The 22,625-nt window shown below is 52.7% G+C and overlaps 8 protein-coding genes across 8 annotated transcripts; 5 read left to right on the forward strand and 3 right to left on the reverse strand.

The window, feature by feature from the left end:
* Positions 1–383: 383 nt before the first annotated feature.
* Positions 384–1,368, forward strand: PHYSODRAFT_353327 (hypothetical protein). The gene has a single exon (XM_009515530.1). The coding sequence runs from the start codon at positions 423–425 to the stop codon at positions 1,209–1,211; it is 789 nt and encodes a 262-aa protein (XP_009513825.1). The 5' UTR covers positions 384–422; the 3' UTR covers positions 1,212–1,368.
* Positions 1,369–1,389: 21 nt separating this feature from the next.
* PHYSODRAFT_320475 (hypothetical protein) lies at positions 1,390–8,917 on the reverse strand (the record flags this gene model as incomplete). The annotated part of the gene is made up of 12 exons (XM_009515531.1): positions 1,390–1,933; positions 2,017–2,529; positions 3,328–3,612; positions 3,954–4,353; positions 4,443–4,655; positions 4,782–4,977; positions 7,527–7,628; positions 7,661–7,739; positions 8,030–8,157; positions 8,192–8,257; positions 8,710–8,776; positions 8,853–8,917. The coding sequence occupies 12 exons, from the start codon at positions 8,915–8,917 to the stop codon at positions 1,390–1,392; spliced, it is 2,658 nt and encodes an 885-aa protein (XP_009513826.1).
* A 555-nt stretch (positions 8,918–9,472) lies between these two features.
* On the forward strand, positions 9,473–10,271 carry PHYSODRAFT_320476 (hypothetical protein; the record flags this gene model as incomplete). The annotated part of the gene is made up of 3 exons (XM_009515532.1): positions 9,473–9,490; positions 9,607–9,750; positions 9,822–10,271. 3 exons carry the CDS (start codon positions 9,473–9,475, stop codon positions 10,269–10,271), a joined length of 612 nt encoding a protein of 203 aa, XP_009513827.1.
* A 125-nt stretch (positions 10,272–10,396) lies between these two features.
* PHYSODRAFT_467875 (hypothetical protein) lies at positions 10,397–10,876 on the reverse strand (the record flags this gene model as incomplete). Its single annotated transcript, XM_009515533.1, has 1 exon — positions 10,397–10,876. A coding segment is annotated over one exon (480 nt), but the record flags the coding sequence as incomplete, so codon positions are not given.
* Positions 10,877–11,071: 195 nt separating this feature from the next.
* Positions 11,072–11,572, reverse strand: PHYSODRAFT_473447 (hypothetical protein; the record flags this gene model as incomplete). The annotated part of the gene is made up of 1 exon (XM_009515534.1): positions 11,072–11,572. One exon carries the CDS (start codon positions 11,570–11,572, stop codon positions 11,072–11,074), a length of 501 nt encoding a protein of 166 aa, XP_009513829.1.
* Positions 11,573–12,539: 967 nt separating this feature from the next.
* Positions 12,540–13,210, forward strand: PHYSODRAFT_292875 (hypothetical protein; the record flags this gene model as incomplete). The annotated part of the gene is made up of 2 exons (XM_009515535.1): positions 12,540–12,944; positions 13,190–13,210. The coding sequence occupies 2 exons, from the start codon at positions 12,540–12,542 to the stop codon at positions 13,208–13,210; spliced, it is 426 nt and encodes a 141-aa protein (XP_009513830.1).
* A 3,875-nt stretch (positions 13,211–17,085) lies between these two features.
* On the forward strand, positions 17,086–18,780 carry PHYSODRAFT_477064 (hypothetical protein; the record flags this gene model as incomplete). Its single annotated transcript, XM_009515536.1, has 1 exon — positions 17,086–18,780. The coding sequence occupies one exon, from the start codon at positions 17,086–17,088 to the stop codon at positions 18,778–18,780; it is 1,695 nt and encodes a 564-aa protein (XP_009513831.1).
* Positions 18,781–20,020: 1,240 nt separating this feature from the next.
* PHYSODRAFT_292877 (hypothetical protein) lies at positions 20,021–21,771 on the forward strand (the record flags this gene model as incomplete). The annotated part of the gene is made up of 2 exons (XM_009515537.1): positions 20,021–20,609; positions 20,639–21,771. 2 exons carry the CDS (start codon positions 20,021–20,023, stop codon positions 21,769–21,771), a joined length of 1,722 nt encoding a protein of 573 aa, XP_009513832.1.
* Positions 21,772–22,625: the final 854 nt, after the last annotated feature.

Genomic DNA, 22,625 nt, shown 5'->3' on the forward strand with positions numbered 1-22,625 from the left:
GTAGTTTTCATTGACTAAGTCCTTGGATCCATGTTACAGGGCCAACTCTGAATTAGCAGACACCAATCCCATTTCTAGCGATACGCCGCCAATTTACACATGCCATTCCCAGGTGGCCTCCCATACGCCTTTCATAGGGAATCCAGACCGTTTGTGTGCTTGGTGGAAGGCGGGCTGCAGTCCCTGCCGCTCTCGGTTGAACGGGAATGCTGGTCATTTTCGATGATACGCAACTCAAGCGACGCCAAGTTGCGCGCCGCACGGCTTTGTCGTCTAGGAGCAACGTTACCAAGCTTATGGCGTTAATCATGTGGGGCACAGCGCAAGTGAAGCCATCGACGAGCTGATTTTTCCGCCCACTTCGAGATTTGAGCCCAAGCCAAGCAGCTCAGTCAGTGCCGAGAAGATCCGCGCGTGAGATCATGATGGACCAGCTGAAGGAGCAGAGCAAGAAGGCCAGCGACAAGCTGGAGGACTTCGCCAAGAAGACGCAGCAGGACCTGGAGAAGACCAGCAAGAAGGCGCAGGAGAGCATCGAGCGAGCCACCAAGCAGGCCAAGGAGAGCATCAACAAGGCCACCAAGCAGGGCAAGGAGGCCTCGGAGAGCGCGAGCAGCGCCAGCGGCCTGATGGACTCGGCCAGGGAGGCCTTCCACATCGACATCAAGGAGGACAAGAAGAAGACCAAGCCGCGCCGCAAGGACTCGAGCGACTCGGACAGCGACGAGGAGGAGGGACTGCTGGACGACATCGGCGACGAGTTCGACCAGCTCACGCTCAACCAGCGCGCGCTGGGCGCTGTGGGCTGCTACGTGCTCAGCGGCCTGTTCGCCTTCGCGGCCACGGTGATCCTGTGCACGGGCGTGCACCACGTGCGCTTCTACGCGCTCTTCTACTCGCTGAGCAACATCGCCACCTTCTCGAGCCTCATTTTCATCATGGGCCAGAACCGACTGCAGAAGCGCATGCTCTCGCGCAAGCGCAGTGTGAGTGGCCGCGCCTGGATGGGATCGCTGGGGCTCACAGTCCTTGTGGCCTTCTTCTGGCCCTCGCACTGGTTCATCGTCATCCTGCTGCTGCTTGCGCAGTTCTGCAGCATGATCTGGTACAGCCTGTCGTACATCCCGTTCGGCCGCAAGTTCATTCACAAGTACATGGCCAAGCGGGTCATTCTGGTGGACGCCATGGACGGCAAGATCGACGGCAAGTAAGCCGCCCTGCAGCTATGAGCTCTCTGCTCGGTCCTGCAGTCTTTCTCTCTCCGATCTTCTGCATCTTTTTATTGTGAGTGATATTAATACCCAGTAGTAGTAGGAGCAACAACACCGCATCAGTAAATACCAACAAACACAGAAAGCTTCAACAGTCTACCATTCAATTCAACTTCGACTACGGCTTGGAACGGTCTTCTAGCCACGCCACAAAATCGCGTACAACCGCGTCACGAATGCGTGGGGGTTCGCTAGCCAGGTCGTGATGACCTCCTTCGTACGTCTTGAAAGTCTTGTCAACGCTGCGCGTCTTGAGGTGGAGCGCCGCCGAGCCAGTGACGCTGCAAGCTTGGTCTGCAGAACCGTGCTGCAGCAGATACGGGGTCTCGATCAGCTGCAGCTTGTCCTGAATACTAGTGATGCCTTCCAGGAGTGCCAGCCCAGTGCCAACACGCATCTTTCCAGGGTAATATAGCGGGTCTGCGTGCTTCTCAGCGTCAATCACCGCCGCCACCTCCGGAGAGCTGTTCTTGCCACTGTTCGCCTTCACCAGCGGCAGCTTGGGCATGTACTCCTGCAGCAGTCGGCCGATGGCTTCCATCAAGTGCGACGGCCGCGACGCCTTGTGAATCTCCGTCGCTGGGCACAAAATGACGGCGCCGTCCACCAGCTTCGGCCCACCCTTGCTCAGCGCGTGCAGGATCATCAGTCCCCCCAGCGACCTATCATCATCAATACATAAGAAAAGAAAAAGACATCAGCTTCTCCATGTAACCTCACCACGTTCAACTCGACGCCCACGTACGCGCCGAGTAGGAAGACCTTCTTCCCCGGATACTTGGCCTTCACCAAGTCCACGAAGGCCATGGCGTCGTCCACCAGCATGTCGACGCTGGAGAAGTATCCGTGTCTGCCGTCACTGCGGCCCATGCCCTCGTGGTCCATGCCCGCCACCAGGAAGCCGTGCTGCAACACCTCCACCATGAATTTATTGTTGCGGGCGCTGTGTGAGTTGACGCCGTGCAGCACGACCACAACCGCGCGTGCATCCTTGGCGCTGTCCAGGTGCTTGGGCAGCCAGAAACGGTAGAACAGCCGCACGACCTGGCCGTTGGGTCGCGGGCGCTCCATGAGACTGGACTCCTCGCTGCCGGCGTGCACGTGCGTGAGCAGGAATTCCTGGTGCGACGCGATGTGCGGAGCCCCTCGGCGCGTGTTCTGGCGGTCGATGCCAGGCCCGAACAGCATCATGAGCGTGGCGATGCATGCCGACAGGAAGCCGACGATCCCTACGAGCACGAGCAGCGCGGCGCTGGCACTCCACATGATGAGGAGCGAGGAACCACGGCGCGATTGACGTGCAACACGTGACTGGGACTTTGTATGCGGAAGACTGAAGTTCGTATCAGCTTGTATACTGTACCCCTAGACCGGTACAATGTACATGTCATGTACAGTATAGCGAATGTCATATCCGACAAAGTCAAATGGAAATTCGTATGACAATGTGGGCCACATCTGAATTTGCGTTAGAGCCTGTTCGCTACGTAGCTGGAGATGGAGACGAAAACCAAAAGTGTGACCGGATTGGTCAAAAGTAGGTAGCACACAACAAGACAACTAGAGATGGCACTGTGAATTCGTCTCCAGCTCTTTGAGGTGGAGAGGGGCGGCTCTACCTAGAGATTTACAGGGCCAGGCACAACATGGGAGACGAAGATGCAATTGTCCTCGCTGCGTGCTCCGCCGTGGCACAGGCTGTGGCTTTGTATGCAGACAGGACCTCCTGCTGGCAAGAAGAACCGTTTTACCGTCACCACTCTGCGCTTCGAGTCGATGCTTCAATCATCAGCCTATTCAAGCTGGTTCGAGACCAATCTGCGCTGTACGAGATCCACCTTCTTCCGTATAGCTAGCTTTCTACAAGATCATGGGGTCGCTTTTGCACAAGCTAAGGTCAAGAAGCATTCCTACGAAAAGAAGGTGGCAGCGGCGCTGTACTTCCTGGGCTCAGCGGGTGGATATCGCGAGGTGGGAGCTGCAATGGGCATGGCTAGAAGCTACGTCATGGAGATCACTACGGAGGTAGACGTTAGAAGCTCCTTTCAGACGAGACTTGCCTCGGCCCTGTGCTGCTTGCGGTGCGGCCGAGGCTTGCAGACGCTCGAGCATGCGAGATGGAGCGGGAGTAGGCTCTGGCGTAGCCGACATCGCCACTGATACTTGAGCTAGCGGAACAAATGTGGACGCAGTCTCGGCGCCTTCTAGCAGCAGACCTTCATCACCGGCAGATGGTGTCAGCGAGACGAGGGGCTCGGACGCTGGCGTTTCGTCATGACGTGCGGGGGGCGCAAGAACCGAAGAGCCTTGAGCAGCGGCATGTGCCCCACGCGTGGCCGCACTGGTGAGGCGAGTCGGCATTTTCTCAAGTGGGGAGGAGAGCCATCCCATATCTGTCCTGTGATTGGCTGAAAATTTGTCTGGAGATGGATACATAGCGAACGAGCTGTAGGTGGAGATCAACCACCATCTCCATCTCTAGTACAACGCGAACAGGCTCTTACAGTAAAAGCTCTCACTTCCGGTAACCATCTCCTAAGATTTGCCATTTTATTATAAAGGGACCACAATGAAGTACTGTACACGTAAAATACATTTTAAAAGCTCAACTGCGAAGCACGAATTATAATATCTTCTACACTGACGTCTTTGTCATAAGTAGTGTCGTTGGAATCGCCGCACCTTTCATCTACACCGTTAAAAACAATTCCAGTATGGCGGAAGCAGTTTCCGATGGCCGACTTATCCTGCAGCTCTTGCCAGATCTCCTTGCTCCACCGCATTGCTTGCAACTGATCGACGGCGTAGGGCTCCTTCTTCAGCTTCTTCACGTCCTTGATCTTTTCGTACACCCACAGAATCTGCCTTCTCCTGTACGCCCGCTTGAACAGTGCAATGATGCCGGCGTCCATAGGTTGCAAGTAGGTAGTAGTATTCGGGGGTAGGAACTCCACGCGAATGTTTGTACACACCAGATCGCCCGTCTTATGAGAAGACGCGTTATCTAGCAGCAGCAAGATATGACGCCCTGCCGCTCGCATGTCCCGATCCAGTTTGTGTAGCCATTCTCGGAATATCGGTCCTGTCATCCAGGCCTTCGCATTAGCCCGGTATGAGAAGCCGAGGCTTCTGCAGAGCGCTTCTCAAAGCAATGAGGCTGCTTGGCGCGACCCAGGAACAACGGCGGTAGTGCGTCCGTGCCGTCAGCGTTCACCGTGAGAGCAAGCGTAATACGGGTCTTCTTCTTCTTGACTCCTCGCGCCCGCTTCGTACAAATAGACCGAGCCGGGGCCATTGCGTAGCAAAGCTCCGTCTCGTCCATATTGTAGATGTGCTTTGCAGGGTAGAGATCCGTGATTTCTTGGAGTCGTTGACGACCTTGAGCTACAGCAGCGGGATCAGCGGATCCAGACTCGCCGGGTCAATTGCAGTAGCGAAGGCGATGCCTATGTTCAAATGCAGTGAGCCAGCCGTCGGAAAACCTCAGGTCCCATGCGTCGCACAGCTCACGCTGAATGTCGATCGCTTTCATCCTTATCAGCTCGCGGGACAGACAGACGTTCTGGGCCTCCACCGCTTGAATCCACGCCCACAGTCGCGCCTCCAGCGCCGCCGAGGTCACCTTCAGGGGCTTGCGGCGGTTGCCATCGCCGTATTCCTTGCTCATGATCAACGCAGCCTTCTTGAGTATGCCGGACACGGTCGACTGGGCTGGTGCGCGCTTGAGTTAGTAGTGCGCTTTTGTCCACGCTGCGAGCACTGCTTGTGACATCGTGGGGCAGTCGGCTGCCTTCTGTATGAGGCCTCGCTTCTGATGTATTTTCATCCAGGTCCCCATGGCGTGCTTGTACATGTTTGGCTCAGTGAAAATTCTGGTATGAAGACCTGCTTCGGGCTTGCTGCTGTTGCTCTGTGGCAATGACTGGTGTGCAGTAGTTCGCGTCAAAACTCCCGCCAGGTTTAGTAAAAATAAACCTTTCCAAATAGATTACATCGTTTTATTCGGGATATTAATTTATACCAGTACCGGAAGTGGGCGCGCTTACTGTAGACTCCGTGTCTGCCATTTTTCAAAGTCTTAATTCGCTTCCCTAATTAATATTGTGTGGCTACACTAGCAAATCGTAATTCGCACCGAATCCGTTGGACAAGTTGTCGAACCAGGATTCACACGACCATGATGGGTAGCAAACCAATTTCCTGTGCGCGCTCAAGCGTTCCTACTCGGACTTGCATACCCCCAACAAGGCACGCCTCGCGTTCAAGAGCATTTTCAAGGCAGTGTAGCAACAAGGACAGTAATGTAGCAGTATTACAGAGTATGTGATTGGCGGCACGCCACCCGCCCACGAGATATTATAATGCTTACGATACGTTGCGCGCAGAGGTGGCAGTGGAATAAATGCTGTAGAGCGCTCTACAGCGACTTGGCCGTGCGCATGCAGGCCTGCAAGACTGGTGCCTTCGATTTGCCTGTGCACAAAATGTAATAGAGTCTCCGAAGTAACCACAGGCGTTTATTTAACTAAAGATTCCTGAAAAGCCCTGAACTACTGTACAATCGACGGCTTTTACCGCCGGTAATCTACTGTTGGCGCGTGTGTTAGTTCGAGAGGCCCAAGTGGGCCCTCACTGTATTACAGGCAATAGAGTACATGAGGGAGTTGGGCTCAAATAGGGACAGATCTGCAGCTTGTCGAAGCCTAGCAATGCGTCTCTGCATGCGTTACGCGGTTAGTGCCGCATTTGCTGAGTCTACTTAACGATACATGTAGGAGCAATTGGGCGGACAGTTGAGCTGGGCTACAGTAGAGCACTCACCATGAAGGGCTAAGCTCACAGCCAAGTCTTAATGCATAGTAGCGGAAATGACTCGTTTGGCTGCAATTAATGGGCACGCAACGGCGAGACTGTGTGCGTACTGAGGCAAGAACTCGACCGCTCCAGTGCCAACTACGCACTGCTAGTTGCACTTCGTAGTTGGCACTGTAGGGCAACTGCGGCAACTAAAGCGGTCAAGTGCTACCACTATCCTATCCAACGTCATCAATATCCTTTCGAACATCATACGAATTTTTACGTCTGACGATTGTCTAACCAATTCCGTCTAAGAATCAATCCAATTCGAGCCTCAACACCCTCTATTTTTTATTGTCGTCTTCCTCCTTCGGGCTTCACGACTAGGGGCAAGTTGACTTGATTAACTCAAAGAGTTAGACTCCCTGGAGTTCCCCTCTCGAGTGTCGCGAGCTTTGGCTGGGTATGATGCCTGGCTCGTGGCATTCCCAGGTAGAGGCCTTGATCATGCAACTTGTTGCATCACGAATCATTCCAGGTCGCAGCCGAGTGTACACGGAAAAGCACCAGCTCGACCACCGTCCCATGAGGCGGATGGCCAGGTCACCCTTGCCGGCTGCTTGGAGTGCGTAGGCGCCTCCAATGCGTAGCGAATGAGAGGAGTAGTCACCCTGCCGTAATCACATGTTGGCAGCCGCTACCTTGATAACATCAGCAACGAGCGTTTTCTTGATCGTCCGAGTGGTCAATATCGAGGTCAGGAATGACCCCAGCTTTCGTACAATCGGTAGCCAATGGACTCTAACTCTCAGGGTTTTTCGGGCTGCTTTCACTATGACAATGAGTGGTTATCCCCCTAGGGCTAGGTGTTATTACACTTGGCCGCACTATAGATTGGAGACGACGTCCCTCCTTGCAGGCGGCCTCTAGTTGATAGCAAAAAATAGTCCATAACCAAAATTGTGCTGGAGGGGCACCATGGAGCCACCGGGGCTACAAGTCGAGCTCGAGGAAAGCGCCAATGCAACCTTAGATCGCTACCGCGAGACAAGGCCCGCCAACACGACCCGCGCATACGCGCCGAAGCAAATAGAGTTTAAGGCTTGGTGTGATCGAAAGGGCTTTCACGAAACTACGCGCTACCAAGTGACAGCAGCTAAGATGCACTTGTTGCTTTGTCCTCCAGGACGCAGTGCTGCTGCGCGAAGTGCATCCAGCTCACCAGTTGTGGGGGAACCCTCCGTTCAACACGACTGCGTTTAACGCATTTGCGACTGCCCTCAAAGCAAAAATGGTCACTGAGGTGTCACCGCAAGCAACGCGCCTGGAGGAAGTAGTGCCTGACTTGATGGACCATATATACCAGCAGCACCTACAAACGATAGCGCACATTGATAACAAGTTTAGCGAGGTTGGTGCATCAGTTAAACACTTGACTGGAGCGTTCACACAACTCACCTCGGGCACCGCTGCGGTGCGGCTGAGTGTCAACTGGCCTGGAACGACAGGTACTCCATCCACAACCAACACCACCTTACCAGCTTCATCGGTTCCGGTGACCTACAAGATGGCGAGGTCTCTGAAGACCGTACATCAAGTCTGGTAAGAATGGTCTGCCGGAATTCATGGTGGTCCCGCTGTGCGTAACCTCGACGAAAGCCATGGCTCGACCTGGCGCAGCACACCAGCAGACAAACGGTATTTCTTTCGGCGAAAGAGAATCATCGATCATATCATAACAACAGCTCAAGCGCAATGTATTACTCACGAGCAAGCGGTGTGTGCGCTCGAGGCACACCGAACACAGCACAAGCTTACACTTAATGCACTTAGCGACAGTCTAAAAGGAAACCCATAGATCACATAAAGAAGGTCACAATTGGTTAATACATCGTTGTATATCATCGATACAATAATTCCGGACGTACACTTGCACCCCACCTTGCGTGCCCCTCACTCACCTCAGATCTGCCTTGAGATGGGCAGTCAACTCCTCTTCCAAGGCTACGCCGTCCTCCAGGCCATCACCCCCTTCGGCCCTGGCGCGGCCATCGTCGTTCTGCTGCTCCTGACCGCCGTCGTCCTGTTGCTCGTGGCCGCCGCGCAGCCCTCCAGGCCATCACCCCCTTCGGCACTGGCGCGACCATCGTCGTTCTGCTGCTCCTGGCGTCTTGTTGGCTGTTGGCGTTCTGTCAAATGCGGTTTGTGGAAATGTGTGTTAGCAAAATGTGAATTTGTGTTTTTGTGTATGACGGTATGTGACTTTATTTGAAAGCAGTCACCTCAAATACCGCATTTCGCATGTAGAGCACTACAGAGGTTTAAGAGATACACCTTCATTTAGACCAATCAGAGATGCGAGAGAAAAGTCTGTGGGATCGCATGTAGAGAGATACACCCCTAATTTGGGTATTTTGCGCATTTTTGCATTCACATTGGGAGACTTCCAAAAATCGCCTATTCTAATGTACCAAATTGCTCCCATCTGCTGAACCATGTGTGTACCGGCATCCTCCGCTCTTTACTGACAACCCTGTTTGGCTACATCTTGGCTTCAATAAATGGGTAAAAAACGTGATGTCTGCCGCGCATTGTGAAACAGAAAAAAGTTCGTTGTTTACTCGAGAAGCTCGTCGCAGACCGAGCTGCTCTCGATGGTATCATGCTCGTCGGCCACAGCCCCAATGCGATGATCTACCAGGCTCAGACTAGAAAGCACCGCGATCACCTCACTAGCTACAACGTCTACTTCCTGTACTGCGAGCCCTGACTTCTTGTACCCACCTTGACTGTCTTCTCGCGAGCTTCTCTGCCGCCGCAATTGCGGTGCGTCTGCGGGCAGGTGGCATCTTGGAGATTGGGAAATGACTGACACTTGCCCATGTTGTGTTGTCAGTAACAAGTGGAGGCACACGATAAGGTTGATTGGCTACAATCAATTGTCAGTAATAAGCGAACGTCAGTAAAGAACGGAGGATGCCGGTACTAAACTTGAACTAACGGATGCTCAGACGCAAAAGGCGTCTGATCAAGTGCCGTCCTTGGTACTGACCAAAGCCTCCAATTAGCCTTGACTTCACAGCCTGATCGAAGACGAAGATGCTGCTCTGTACGATAAAGCCGCCCCCACTCCGCAATTTCCTTGCCAAGACCGCCGTATGATACCAGCCATGACGAAGGCAGCAAAAAAAGAAGACAAAGGGCAAGAACTTCACCAAGTCCGAAGTCTCACGTGCGTGTACACTAGCATTACTGAGAGATCTGAGTAGGCGACTCACAAATATGATGTGTTGGTCACAGGAATGCTGGATGTTGTGGAAGCTATCCTTCCCTTTGGAGCTGAGCAGTGGCGAAACGCTGCGTCTCAGTTCAATACAAATATTCCATCAGGGGGACTGAGCGAGATGGCGACAGCCTCAAACGTAAATTCCAAAAGCTGGTTCGCGTTGAGGTACGGCGTATTTGATGTGCTGGCATTTGTGTGGTTTTCAACTGACCTATTTCGATTTATTTGTATGGGAACGGAACATGTCCTGAGGTGGTGCAGCGCGCCAAGCGTCTACAATATGCCATTGAGGCTTCATTGGCTGTTGTTCAGCTCCACGACAACTTTTCGGACGAAGAGTCCGAGGAGGGAGACCCCGACCACGACACCGACGAGGAAGCTGCAAGCTCCGTGCTTGTGACTGCTAGTTCACCTCTAGCAGCCTCGACGGACTCACAATTAACCCAAACACCCACAACAACTTCAAGTACACCCGCCGCTCCGTCGACCCCACTACAAGCAACGCCGCGAGCTGGTCTAGAGCCCTCAGAGCTAGCGGAACTTTCTGCTTCGCTTGGAAAAGTTCAGCAGCTTCGGCCGCCGTGTCACTCAGTCAAACCGCCCGCCCACGCATCAAGCTAGACCGTATCATCGACACGGTGAACAACGGCATTCTAGCCAGCCATAATGCCTCGGACCCCTCGCAGTCGATGCTGGCCATGATGATGGCGATGGAAGAGCGCCAACAAGCGAGAGATGCGCAGTATCGTCATGAGCGTGAGCTCTACCAGCGACAGAGAGATGAGCATGAAGCTGTCAACCAGCAAATGATGATGATGCTGTTGGTACGCCTCGTTGAAAGTGGCGGTGGAGCTGCGTCAAGCGGGGAGCAGCATGGAAACGGCACAGACGCTGGCCTAGAGAACAAGCTAGAATAGAGTTCGGTTGGCGAAGCTTGTTAGAAGGACAAGCTGAAGAGGAAGTCTGAATTGCATAAAGTGTCGTTGTATACAAAAAGAAAAAATATTTTGATGTACGTTTATGTTTGTTCTGTTGCTGAAGTCTATGCAAATACCGTTCGTATTTGGCTAATATCCGTCGTTCTCACACGTAGGTTGTACAAGTGGTATATATTCCATAACAACCTCGCGCGCTTGTCAGGATCGAACGGAAGTAGTAGCTGCAAGCGGCGAAAACACTTAGGAGCACAGCCCATTCCCCATTCCGCCGCCTGTCTGACTGAAGTGATCGCGGCACTCATGACGAGTAAACCGGCCCTGCATTCGGGGCTAGCTCGCTCCAGATCTCCGTCTTGCAGAGGAGTTACGATCCTTTTCCTGCACGTGTCACTAACCGGAAACGCTGAATCGGTTGCACAGCACCCGCCTTCAATTGGTTTGCTGGGATCGGCAACTAGCCGCTGTAATTGGCGACTCATCTCGCCGTCGTTCCAAGACCCAGGAAAATTATGTTTTCCCCAGATCAAGATGCCGTCGAAGCCATAGCATAAAACACCAGTTACCTTGACGCTGTGTAGCCAACCTACATCACGATGAAAATCAATTTAGTGTTCGTAGTACATGTATAAGATAGAACGTATCTCACCGTTGTAGTATGCGTTTTGGACGTCACTGTTCGTTGGAGCTTGTACCGCGTAGTTCTTCCCGTCGACCACACAGAAGCAGCCCTTCAACAGTCCTTCTCGCTTCGTCACTTGGCTTGCCCACGTAGCTTGCAATTAGCTAGACGGCCACTGAACGGCAGCCAGGGGTATCTCGCGCAGCGAAGCTGCTAGAGCCACCTCCGCTTGGCACAGCGTTCTGCTCATCGTCGACGGAGGTACGCCGAACAACACGCATAGCGTTTTGAGCTTCACAGCAGCAGTGTACATGTGCATCAAGCATGCTAGTACGTTATTCTTCGACACGAACCGCCGTGGACGGCTCCTTTGTGAAGGCCCGGACTTGACAACGTAGTGCCGTGAGAACGCCTCGAGCAACATGTCGTAGGTATGGGGAAGGAGAAAGACGGTATTGATGAACGACTTCTCGCACCACGACTTGTACATGAACGTCCATGCGCAAACTGCGTTAGAGGTTAGAGCAGCAGTCGTTATGTAGATGCGCATCCTTATCAAGCACATCAGCTTCTTCAGTAGTGCGTGTTGCCTCCTTCTCTGTTGCTGACGTTGGACGGAAAGCGATGCGTTGACGCGAGCAAGGAGGCGACCAGTGTGCATGGTGAGGGACGGACACGATACGGGGACGCAAGAGCCGACTCGAAGGCTGAGACTTCTGAAATGAACTCGGATTTTTAGTGGCAGTCGGATGGCCAAATGAGGACTATACCGGCGCCAAGTGGTGAACTATATCGCTCTGAAATCTGGGTTTGGTACAACGTATAGGCGATTTTTGGAAGTCTCTCATTGAGCCACCAGTTCCAAGCGCGCGAAGGCAGAGGGGAAGAGCTGCGCACCGCTCGCCAACGTCGCGCTACCCCCTCCCCGCGCGCTTGGAGGCATACGCCTCGTCGGAGTGATAGTTAGTAGCCACACCTGGTGTGGGCCCAGTTGAGGCGCGCCTGAGTGCGGGATATGGGGAGCACGAGGTTAAACCACAACACGCAAGCTCGAGAGAGCGCACAACACGGCTGCTGCAGCGATGGTAGTAGAAGAAGTAACGCAGTAGATAATTGGTTGAGTGATGTGGTTCCTGTGGAGCATAGTTGTAGATGGGGCCTAGACTTGTTGCTAGCTTAAGCGCCATCCTAGAGTAGATCGCTCCGCGCCATCCGCATGACTACGGTAGGCCAACCACCTTGCCAATTTTGTGTACGAAATGATCGCGTGACCCAGTTTTTAGGTTTTACATTGTTTTTAGGCTCGAGTGCAGTAATTAACCTAAACCTATGACATGGGTGTGATTCTCTACATGCGAAATGCGGTAGTTCACTTATCAGACTGACAGGCGAGGGACGGTGTGGGGACGAGGTTGGGACGGCGTCTCTCTGAAAAAAGTAATACAGTACGAGGAATTAGACTGGCTAAGTAGGTTGACCCGATTTGTCAAAACGTAAGTAGGTAGAGAGCCTACTTATAAGTAGACGAGGAAAAACCGAAATAAAAATCTGAAACGAGCTACAATAAGAAATGAGGAAATGAAGAACTGACCAGAATGTAAGTAGATACGTTCATTGATCGATTTACGATGCCTACCTCAAAGACTCCTGCACCAAGAGTGCCCTGCCCGCTTTGCGGGGTAATCTTGGCTGCTACCAGCATCAAGGCCCACGCTGGCAGGAGGACGTGTTTGGAGCGACGGTTCCCTGAGCTTCGGCGACAGCGGGTGCTGGTAGCACAACAAGCTACGAAGGAATACGACCGAATGTACGCACAGAAGAAGTGGGAAGCGATAACCATTCTCGCGTTGCGAGTTATTGGCACCTCCCCTGCTATCCCGCTTCGTGTTCGTAGTCTGGCTGATGTGCTTCCAGCACCGCCGTCGCCTCCCAGCTCCACGTCCCAGGCCATGACCACCTCTCCAATCTCGACGACGTCTACCTCTACGTCAACCGAGAGTGCGTCAATTCGGCAAGGACCGCTTCTGTCGCCGGTGCGCTCGTCACGAGTCCGACGTCAGCACGAAATAATCGACATCATTGGTGACGAGGAAGACAACAACATCCCGATAGAAGTCTTCCCATGCCGATTTGTCTGGATCCCCCTACAGCCCCGGTAATCCCCTTCTCGTGCCGCCATGCCATGTGCAGTGAGTGCATTTCAATGCACGTAGGGCATGCGTTGGAGATGGAAGAGGAGGCTCAGTGTCCGTTGTGCCGCGTCACCCTACGTTTGTAGATGTGTATGGGCGTTGCCTAAAGAGTTGTTTTGAGCACTAAAAAAATTGATGTCCGCAGAGGTTTCTGCTTCTGTACAAATTGTTGGTTATGGCTTATACTAGCGTAGGTGATTATGATTCGATGTGTGTCTTTGCCCGAGTCGTAATATTTTACTTTGTGCGACTCGTAATAGTTTACTTCGATCGAGTCGTGACATTTTACTTACAGTCGCAACAGTTTGCTTTGAACGAGTCGTAATATTTTACTTTGTCCGAGTCCTAACATTTTATTTTGTACGGCTCGTTTTATTTTAATTCGTGTACGTCGTAGTAGTTTACTTGCGAATCGTAACATTTTACGCTGAACGACTAGTAAAGTTTTACTTTGCAAGTCGCGCAAAATTGCAGCTATGTTCAGGTCATATAATTTTATTTTCTACGACTTGTGCGCGTTCGGTTCGCATGAGAGGGACTGTTTGAGTAGTATTATGAAGGATGAATGTATTTGAAGTCGTTAGCACCCACAAACTACTTTTGTTTACTGTGTCATGGCGATGCTCGGCGAAGCTGCTGATCCGGGTCGAGCTGATTTACGCCTGTGCTTTGGCTTCGAGCGGCGAACTGCTCCACCACTTTCACTGCATACTGCTCGAAGGCTTGCAGGGGATACGAAGTCCGGCACGAGTTTCCAAGCTAATTGTTTGCAGCCTCGGACAGGTTAGAAGTCACCTCGTCGTAGGACGGCTGGTTGTGAGCCTCGCTGAACGCATAAGTCACCCAATGTGACTTATCGATGCCGTCCAGGTATTCCACAGCAGGTGGACTTGTGTCACACAGTCTCGAACTGTAGTAGTTGTAGTCGTTCTCACACTCGCTGCGTGCCATCTGAAAGATAATCACTTGCTCGCTTGGAGTGAGAGTCGACTCCTTCTTCTCAATGTTTGAGATGATGTGTCGCACGCAATACCGATGCCCACTGCGTGGGTAAATCTCCGTCACCAATGCCAGAGGACCTTTTTGACGATCGGACACGAAAACGGGATTCCACATATTCTCGATGACGGCGAGTGCTGATTGCATCTCCTGAAGAAACCAACGCCAGTTGGAGTAGTCCTCTTGGCCCACCAGAGCTAGCCCAAACACTACGATGTGCCCATTCAGGTCTTTTGTCGTAGCGAGAAGAAAAACACCTCGCTTATTCATGTCACCCTTCAGATGCGTGCCGTCCAACCCGATGATATGCCGGCAAAACTGCACGGCTTGTAGACACGCGCTTGGAAAGAAGTACACACGCTGAAAGAGGCCATCTTTCGTCTTCTCGAAGCCTTGGTGCGACTTGGGATTTTGCAGAGCATTGGCGCGCAAGAATGACTCCAGCTTCTGGTAGCTCTCCACCATATTCCCGCGCAGCACATCCAACAACTGACGTTTGATCTTCGAAGCTGTTTGCCGATTCGTTGTAATCTGCTTCGGCTTGAGAAAGTTAGTGATAGCTTTTCCTTTCACCGTAGCCCACGATCACTGTGCGCAGGGAGCATTTCACGCTCTACGATGCCGCGAAGCACAGTAAACGGCATATCCCGTTGGCGCTGTCGAGAGGTATCGTCGGCAAGCTCTCCTTCGACGAAAGTGGCCTCTTGAAAGCCTGCGTTGCGGTAGTGATCATGAGCGAGGCACATCTGGGTAATCTTCCACTGATCGCGAATCCCGTAGACTGTAAAATGGAAGGGACAATTTGGTGTACTCCCTCGCGTTAACTGCTGTTGGCCTTTCAGCAGCTTGCACACGTACTTGGCGTTGCCCTCCTGTCGTTCTTTATGCCAGCTATTGTTGCCAACCCGTAGCGAGAAGCCAGTCCGACGAGCGAATTCTCACAGCGCGACTGCAACGCTGTCCTCGATTCAAAATCCACAGTCGCCAGGTTCCGCCCATGATAGGAGACTTGTCCTAACGAATCCAAAGCGCAGCGATCAGTGCCGACCTCCAACTCACGCCTGAGCAATCCCATCTCGCGAAGAATCGTGACGTCGACTTTTTCGACTGAGCTCAGGAACAACGCCGTTTCTTCTGGCGTCATCGGCTCAATCGTAGCCCCTCTTTCGCCACGAGTTGCAGTTACGTGCGCGGAAGACTCATGTTCGGGCGTCGCCACCGCAGCTTGCGTGGCCCCATCGGCAGGGTCCGCGGGAGTGTGCCCCGCTTCGACAACTGGCACGGCTTCCAATGCGGTTGGAGCAACCTCCAGTTGCAAGTCGTCGACGTTAGCAGTGCGACGAGGAATTCCAGGAGTGGGCCCAATCTGATCAGAGCCGTCGTTCACCGATAACACAGAAGTTGGTGTGGCCGCTTGAGGTTCGGACATGGTTGGCGTGGAGCGAGGAGCCGCGACAAGTGCCAGTGAGTGCTGAAGAGTTGACTTCGGTACAACAAGAGAAATTGTTGAATGGGGGGAGGGCTTTTCCCGTCTTGTATGAGGCAAACTCTAGAGTGGTTTCGTAACGAACACGACGTATCCCAAAGGGCTCGCGCAAAAGATAGTCATTCGAAACCTACGTATGGGACGCCTTCAATGCTATTAGTGTGTACAGCGGCGCCGTTAAAATAAAAGTCGTACACTCTCGCGTGTTGCTATCTCGTAAAACTTAAAACGCTACGTCGCTTTAATTCCTACGACTCTTAAATTGTACGACTCGTTAACTCTACAACTTGCTCCAAGCATGAGTCTTTCAACACTAGTCGTAAAACAAAACTAGTCGTAGAAAACTGCAAATCGCAAAAAAAGGCGTAAAAAATAACTGCAAAAATAGAACTGGTGGGATTCTAAATCTGTAGTGCTATTTTTTCTTTATTTCATACCTACGGAGTGGCACATACCTACTTACGTTTTGACAAATCGGGCCAATCTACTTAGCCAGTTTAATTCCTCAATACATGTATTGTGCTTTGCAACCAGTTTGCCCTCCTAATTAGTGCACTAGTTAGTGTTCGTACTTAGTGGTAAATCATAGTGGCTTTGAATGCGACTTGCTCAAGTCGTGTTTCGAAACCAGTTTGGCTCGGAAATGGCACTTTCGGAAAGTGCCAAAAGGATGCTAATCCATGTTGGATGTGCTAAATCATGCAGGAGATGACATATGCGCACTTGATTGACCATTCACGACATACAGCAATTCGTACTCGAGTACGATTTATAGATAAGTCGTCGTTACAGTCCGAAGTGCCAAAAAGTATGCAAAGCACAATACTGTACTTAGTACATACTATTTAGGGTTTTCCGTTGGCACATCACGAAAATCGACCCAGTTGTTTACGCAGTCCGATCCTGGTTGGTGCATACATGTACAGTACAATGCAATGCAATGTCTTTGTTGATAGTGATTCACTTACATGTAGTTGCCCAATTTAGAAGATGACAGGACCAACACTAAGAAGTCATGTACCAACTTCAACTCTATCCACGGTATAGTACATGCAGATATATCTCGACGTTTTGTAGGCTCCTGCTCCATGTCTGCTCTAATTGTTGAACAAGACACGATATTATAATCCCCAACGGTCGATCAACTAAGCGTTTGCAATGTGTCGATTAAACTGCGACGAGCGACTCGCACATGTTGGGAAGTTTGTGTTTTTATGCGGCAGTGCCGATTGTTATGAAAGTTCTTTGGAGAGAGGATTGTATTTCTATAGATTAATTAAGGGGCTTCTTGCTGGCCAGATGCTCAGCTTTGGTATCGTGAGGTTGCTCCGCTCCACTCTAGGCTGACCGAATACTTGGAGGCGCAACAGACACGCGCCTATTCAAGGCGTTTAAGCACATTTATCAGTTAGATGCAATGGTGCAAGTGTTGGAAGCAGGCCATTTCCATCATTCGGCAATTTACTCTGTTCCCAGCAAACTCAGCTACGTTGTGCCATGGGCTTCCGTCGACTCTCGGCATACATAGCAGCCTTGCTGGCGCTTCATATCGGGCCCAGCACGGCTGACCTCGTCACGTACAACTGGCGCGTCACCGAAATCACTGCGGTGTTTGACGGTATTCCTCGACCCATGCTCGGCATCAACGACAAGCCGTCAGACCAAGCAGTAATCGACGTGAAGCTGGGCCAAGAGGTTGAAGTGCACGTCACGAACGAGCTGGCCGTGCCTACGTGCCTTCACTGGCACGGACTTAATCAACCGGGTACGCAAGAAATGGACGGCACATCTGGGGTTACCCAATGCCACATCCCGCCGAACGGCACGGCAGTCTACCACTACAAACCGGAAAAGGCTGGTACCTTTTGGTGGCACAGTCATGAGTCCTCACAGTTTGCCTTTGGACTTCGTGGCCCGCTGATCGTGCGTTCCCCTGTGGATGAACAAGAGCCGTGGGAGAAAGACATCGCGGGCGAGTATACCATTCAACTCGCCGATTATTACCACGCTGAGCCTGGCCCAGTGCGTATGTGGGATACGATGCTCATTAATAACCGCGGACGCTACAACTGCACTGCTGCAGCGTCTCACGGATTCGAGGAGTGCTCCGAGAACCAACCGCTGTCGCGGTTCCGCTTCGAGGCCGGCAAGAACTATCTCTTACGTCTCGTCAACATGGCTGCATTGTCTCCGGTCGTGTTCAGCATCGACGACCACGAATTCCAGGTCGTTGCGGCTGACAGTGAACCACTCCAGCCTTCAAAGTTCATCAACTCTATCACCCTCAACTGCGGGCATCGCTATGATCTTTTGGTGCGCGCAAAGACTTCACCGCTTCTCGGACTCAATAGTGGTAAAATCGGCTCAGTTTGGATGCGTGCTACTGGCCTCCATGGACTCCCGTGGACTAGAGGAACTGCAGCAACTGCTGGTGAGGGATACAACTACGAAGGGCTCGCGATTGTATCGTACGAAGCGGAAGACACCGCGGAGCCAACTTCGAAAGCAGTCACCGAAGCGAGGACCGTAGATGAATTTGACTTCCTTCCTCTATCGCCCAGCACGCTACCATCGACCCCATCAGACCGCACCGTCCTCGAATTCAAGATGCAATCGGCTCTCGGGCATTTCGCAATCGACGGAGGAGACTACCACCACTTTGTGGCTCCAAGCGAGCCGCCACTTTTTACGATCGCGGGTGGGCTGAAGACCGAGCAGTTACCTGTTGAGGCCAATGCCCGCAAGATCGAGTACGGCAAGCACATTGAGGTTGTGCTCGTGAACGTGAAGGACGAGCAGCACCCCTTCCACATGCACGGACACGCCCCCTGGGTCGTGGGAAGCGGCGTAGCATCGATCGAGGATATCCGGAACAACGCGTTGCCTCCATTGAAGCTCGTCAATCCCATGATCCGCGATGTCTATACAGTCCCCCAATGTACGTCGGACGGCAACGGTGGCTGCTTGGATGCGGGGTATGTGGTGCTGCGCTTTAACGCCGACAACCCGGGCGTATGGATCATGCACTGCCACATCGACTGGCATCTGATCGCAGGTCTCGGCATGATCTTCGTGGAGGGCGAGGAGCAACTGCAGCAGAAGGGTGTGAGCGCATTCTCCAACAGTATGTTGAGCGTCTGCGGGGGGATGCACCACACCAACGCGACATCACCACCACCAGCAACGCTGTAGTCGTACTGTAGCGCTTTCGGTTTTTCGGTTCCTGCCGTAAACTTTGTATGCAAGCCACACAACCGTCTCTTCGGATTTCCGGACAGCTTCAAATCGTGCTTTTAGCGATACATGTATATTCTTTGCGCTTGACTCTTTGCGGATGCCTATATGCTTTGCACTTCAATCTGTAGACATCTTTGACGTTCAAACAGCTACAAAGAGTGGTACATCCAAGTTCCTACAGGAAATTATATAATCTGAGGAGATAAGTGATTGAGGTGCGTACCTACCACTATTTCCTCAAAATTCATTTTTACTTCTAAGAGAGAGGGTGATACTCCTCAATAACATCGCACTTCTGCTAGATGGTTAGCCACACACCCTTGGTACGCTTCTGAGTGCCCTTAGAACGCTTCTGGAGGCTGGGCGTCCTGTGCTCAGTGCTGCCTTGAGTTTGTCTGTGGAAAAAGTGCGCCATGCTTTTGGCGGGATGATTCAAATGAAAATGGAATGTGTAGACCACACCGTGGCGGTACTTCAATGTGACGGGCGCTCCCTCCTGAGATGATGTCCCTTGATATCACTAGCCCAGCGCCGACGCTACGCGGCGGTGATTTTTTTTAGTTTGTTGGCGCTTCGCTCGCTATGCTCGCTCCGCTATTGGAGCAGACTGCCTACGCTTCGCTACTGCAGTGGCGGACCCGTTCCGCTCGCCTCGTCGGCTCGCTGCACTACTCTCAATGTCAGGTTAGTATTACAGAGGCCGGGGCGGGTCCTGCGGCCCCGCAATATCGTATGAGGGGGTCGCCTTCGGCGACGGAGCCGCCTTCGCTGCGCTCGGCAGCTACTCGTACTTAGTGGGAATCGTACTTAGTGAATAAGCGTGACGATTTTGTGACGGACGGACAGCGCGTCTTTCTGATTGATTCTTAGGATGATTCCACAAGGGTATCAATTTATACGGTCTGCAGTTTCTGGGTGGTATCTGTATTGCTTTTGAGGTTGCCGTTGGCTTCTCGTTCCCGCAAAATAGTACTCGTTTCATGTTAGAGTGGAGCTTAAACGCCGAGGAGATACCCACTAGAAGCAGCGCAACGAGGATGATCGCCAATGTTGTGATCCATATCCTGAGCAGGTATAGCAGGCGACTAACTGAGACGGTCCGATTCCGACGATCCGGGCAGCAAAGTTCAACAAGTTCTCCGTCATTCGGACAGCACATCGGCAGGCTAAGATAGATTGGCTACGTTGCCAAACGATGCTCCCTTTGAGCTCCTTTTGCTCCATGGCTCCTGCTTGTTGGGCCGTGCAGCCACTCGTGGCGGCTCCCAACGCGTCGCCACGCTCCCAGGAGCCGACTCGAGTTCGAGAAACCTTCACCACAATATTTTCATTCTGCAATTTGCATCCTACCGTCGACAGCAACTGCTCCACTTCAACGCACTTCGACGGTGATTCACGACATGCGGCCTGCTCTCTTCTCTGCCTTTGCAGCAGCCTTGCTGGCCATCCACCTCGGCTCCAGCGCTGCCGATGTTGTCACCTACGACTGGCGTGTACCGCCTCATATGACGGCGTCTCGATTCAATCTCTCGGTATCAACGGGAAGCCTTCGGACCAATCTGTCATCGACGTGGAGCTGGGTCAGGAGGTCGAAGTGCGGGTTACGAACGAGCTCAACGAGCCTACGTGTCTTCACTGGCACGGCTTGAAGCAACTCGGCACTCAAGAAATGGACGGAACGTCGGGGCTTACGCAATGCCACATTGACCCAACGGAACGGCGGTGTATCGCTTCACACCCGACAAGGCTGGCACATTCTGGTGGCACAGCCACCACATCGCGCAGTATGCGTATGGTCTGCGCGGTCCCTTAGTCGTCCACGCGCCTGCTAGCGAGCAACAAGAGTGGGAAAAGGATGTCGACGGCGAGTTCATCATCCAAATGGCGGATCTCTACCATAGACCACCGCAGCCTGTGCGTATGTGGGACAACATCCTCATCAACAACCGCGGACGCTACAACTGCACTGCCGCGGCGCACCACAACTTCACTGAGTGCACGGACAACCAGCCGCTGTCGCATTTCCGCTTCAAGGCCGGCAACAAGTACCTGCTGCGTTTGATCAACATGGCAGCGCTGTCCCCGATTCAATTCAGCATCGACGACCACATGCTCCAGGTCGTTGCAGCAGACGGCGAGCCGCTTCAACCCTCCAAGCCAATCAACTCGGTGACTCTCAACGCCGCACAGCGCTACGACATTCTGGTTCAAGCGAAAGGCTCGCCCAGTGTTGGCAAGCAGCAAGGCGGGAAACAAGAAGATGTTGGCTCGTTCTGGATGCGTGCCACTGGGCTGCACGGTCTCCCGTGGACGAGAGGAACAGCGGCCGTTGCTGGCGAAGGCTACAACTACGAAGGCCTCGCGATTGTATCGTACGAGGCTGAGAGCGACAAGGAGCCGACATCTCAGCAGCAGATGAACACGACTACCGTGAGCGAGTATGACTTCACGCCTCTCGTTCCCGTGGTTCTGCCCTCGACACCGTCCGACCGCGCTGTTCTCCAGCTCAAGATGCAAAACGGCTCGGGATATTTCGCGATCGATGACGGTGACTTCAACCACTTCACTCTCCCTAGCGACCCACCGCTCTACTCGATTGCCGCCGGTCTGAAAACCGAACAGCTTCCTGCCTCGACCAACGCGCGCAAGATTAACTACGGGGGCCACATCGAAGTCGTCCTAGTGAATGCGAAGGACGAGCAACACCCGTTCCACATGCACTCGCACACCCCGTGGGTGGTAGACAGCGGCGTGGCCTCGATGGACGCGATCCGCAACAACACGCTTCCGGCACTCCGCCTTGTAAGCCCAATGAAGGGTGACGTGTATACTATTCCTCCGTGCACTTCGGACGGTAATGGGGGCTGCTTGGATGCCGGCTACGTGGTAATGCCGACAACCCCGGCGTGTGGATCATGCACTGTCACATCGACTGGCATCTACTAGCTGGCCTCGCTGTGGTCTTCGTCGAGGGTGAAAAGCAACTACAGCAGAAGGGGGTGAACGCATTCTCCAACAGTATGTTGAGCGTCTGCGGAAGCGGGAGACACTTCGGCAACTCGACGTCCAACTCAACGATGGTGTCGTAGATTCGCGTAAGTAAAAACTAGAAGTATACGGGCCAAGCAGGAAGAAAACTTCAAGCGGAGGCATCACGCCGAGCGTCAACTATTCTACAGTCCGTTACTCTATGACAAGAGCGCTCGGTTTTCGCTTTGCTGAATCAAAAGGAACTCGTTTTCTTTCGTTCGATCGTCCGTCGACTACATGTCATGATTAATTTTTACCGCATCTTTACGGCTCGGTAAACCCAGCCAAGACGAACAGCAAAAAAGATATTCACAACGGCTCCGGCTACTTGGATGATCCATGATCCAAGTTGGATCCTCGGAGCTGCTGTTTACGGCAAGCCAGCGTAATTTGAGCCCCCATGGCGGCTGGGAACTTTGCAGTCGATCGGGTGAGTGGAGCCACTGGCAAAGATCCACTGGCCATTGTAGCCTCTTATCAATAGTGGCGTTAGCGTGGACTAGCTCAATTCAAGCACCGCATAATGTCCATGTGGGTGCTCGAGGGTCTGTACATGTACACATATTTTAGTGTTGACGGCCCCTTCTGTACGCCAGATAAAGACTCGTGATCCAACAGTGTCGTGGCTTTGCCAGCCTTTCAGCGACAAAAGTCCGTCACAACCCACTTTTTGCACAAGATTCCGTCGGTGCAGGCTGCACCGACGGAATGTACGCTGTGCTTGGACGTGGCGAGTTTACAAAGTGGACTCTCTCACCACCTCTACCATA

Source organism: Phytophthora sojae, assembly GCF_000149755.1.
Source record: "Phytophthora sojae unplaced genomic scaffold PHYSOscaffold_1, whole genome shotgun sequence".
NCBI lineage: Eukaryota > Oomycota > Peronosporomycetes > Peronosporales > Peronosporaceae > Phytophthora > Phytophthora sojae.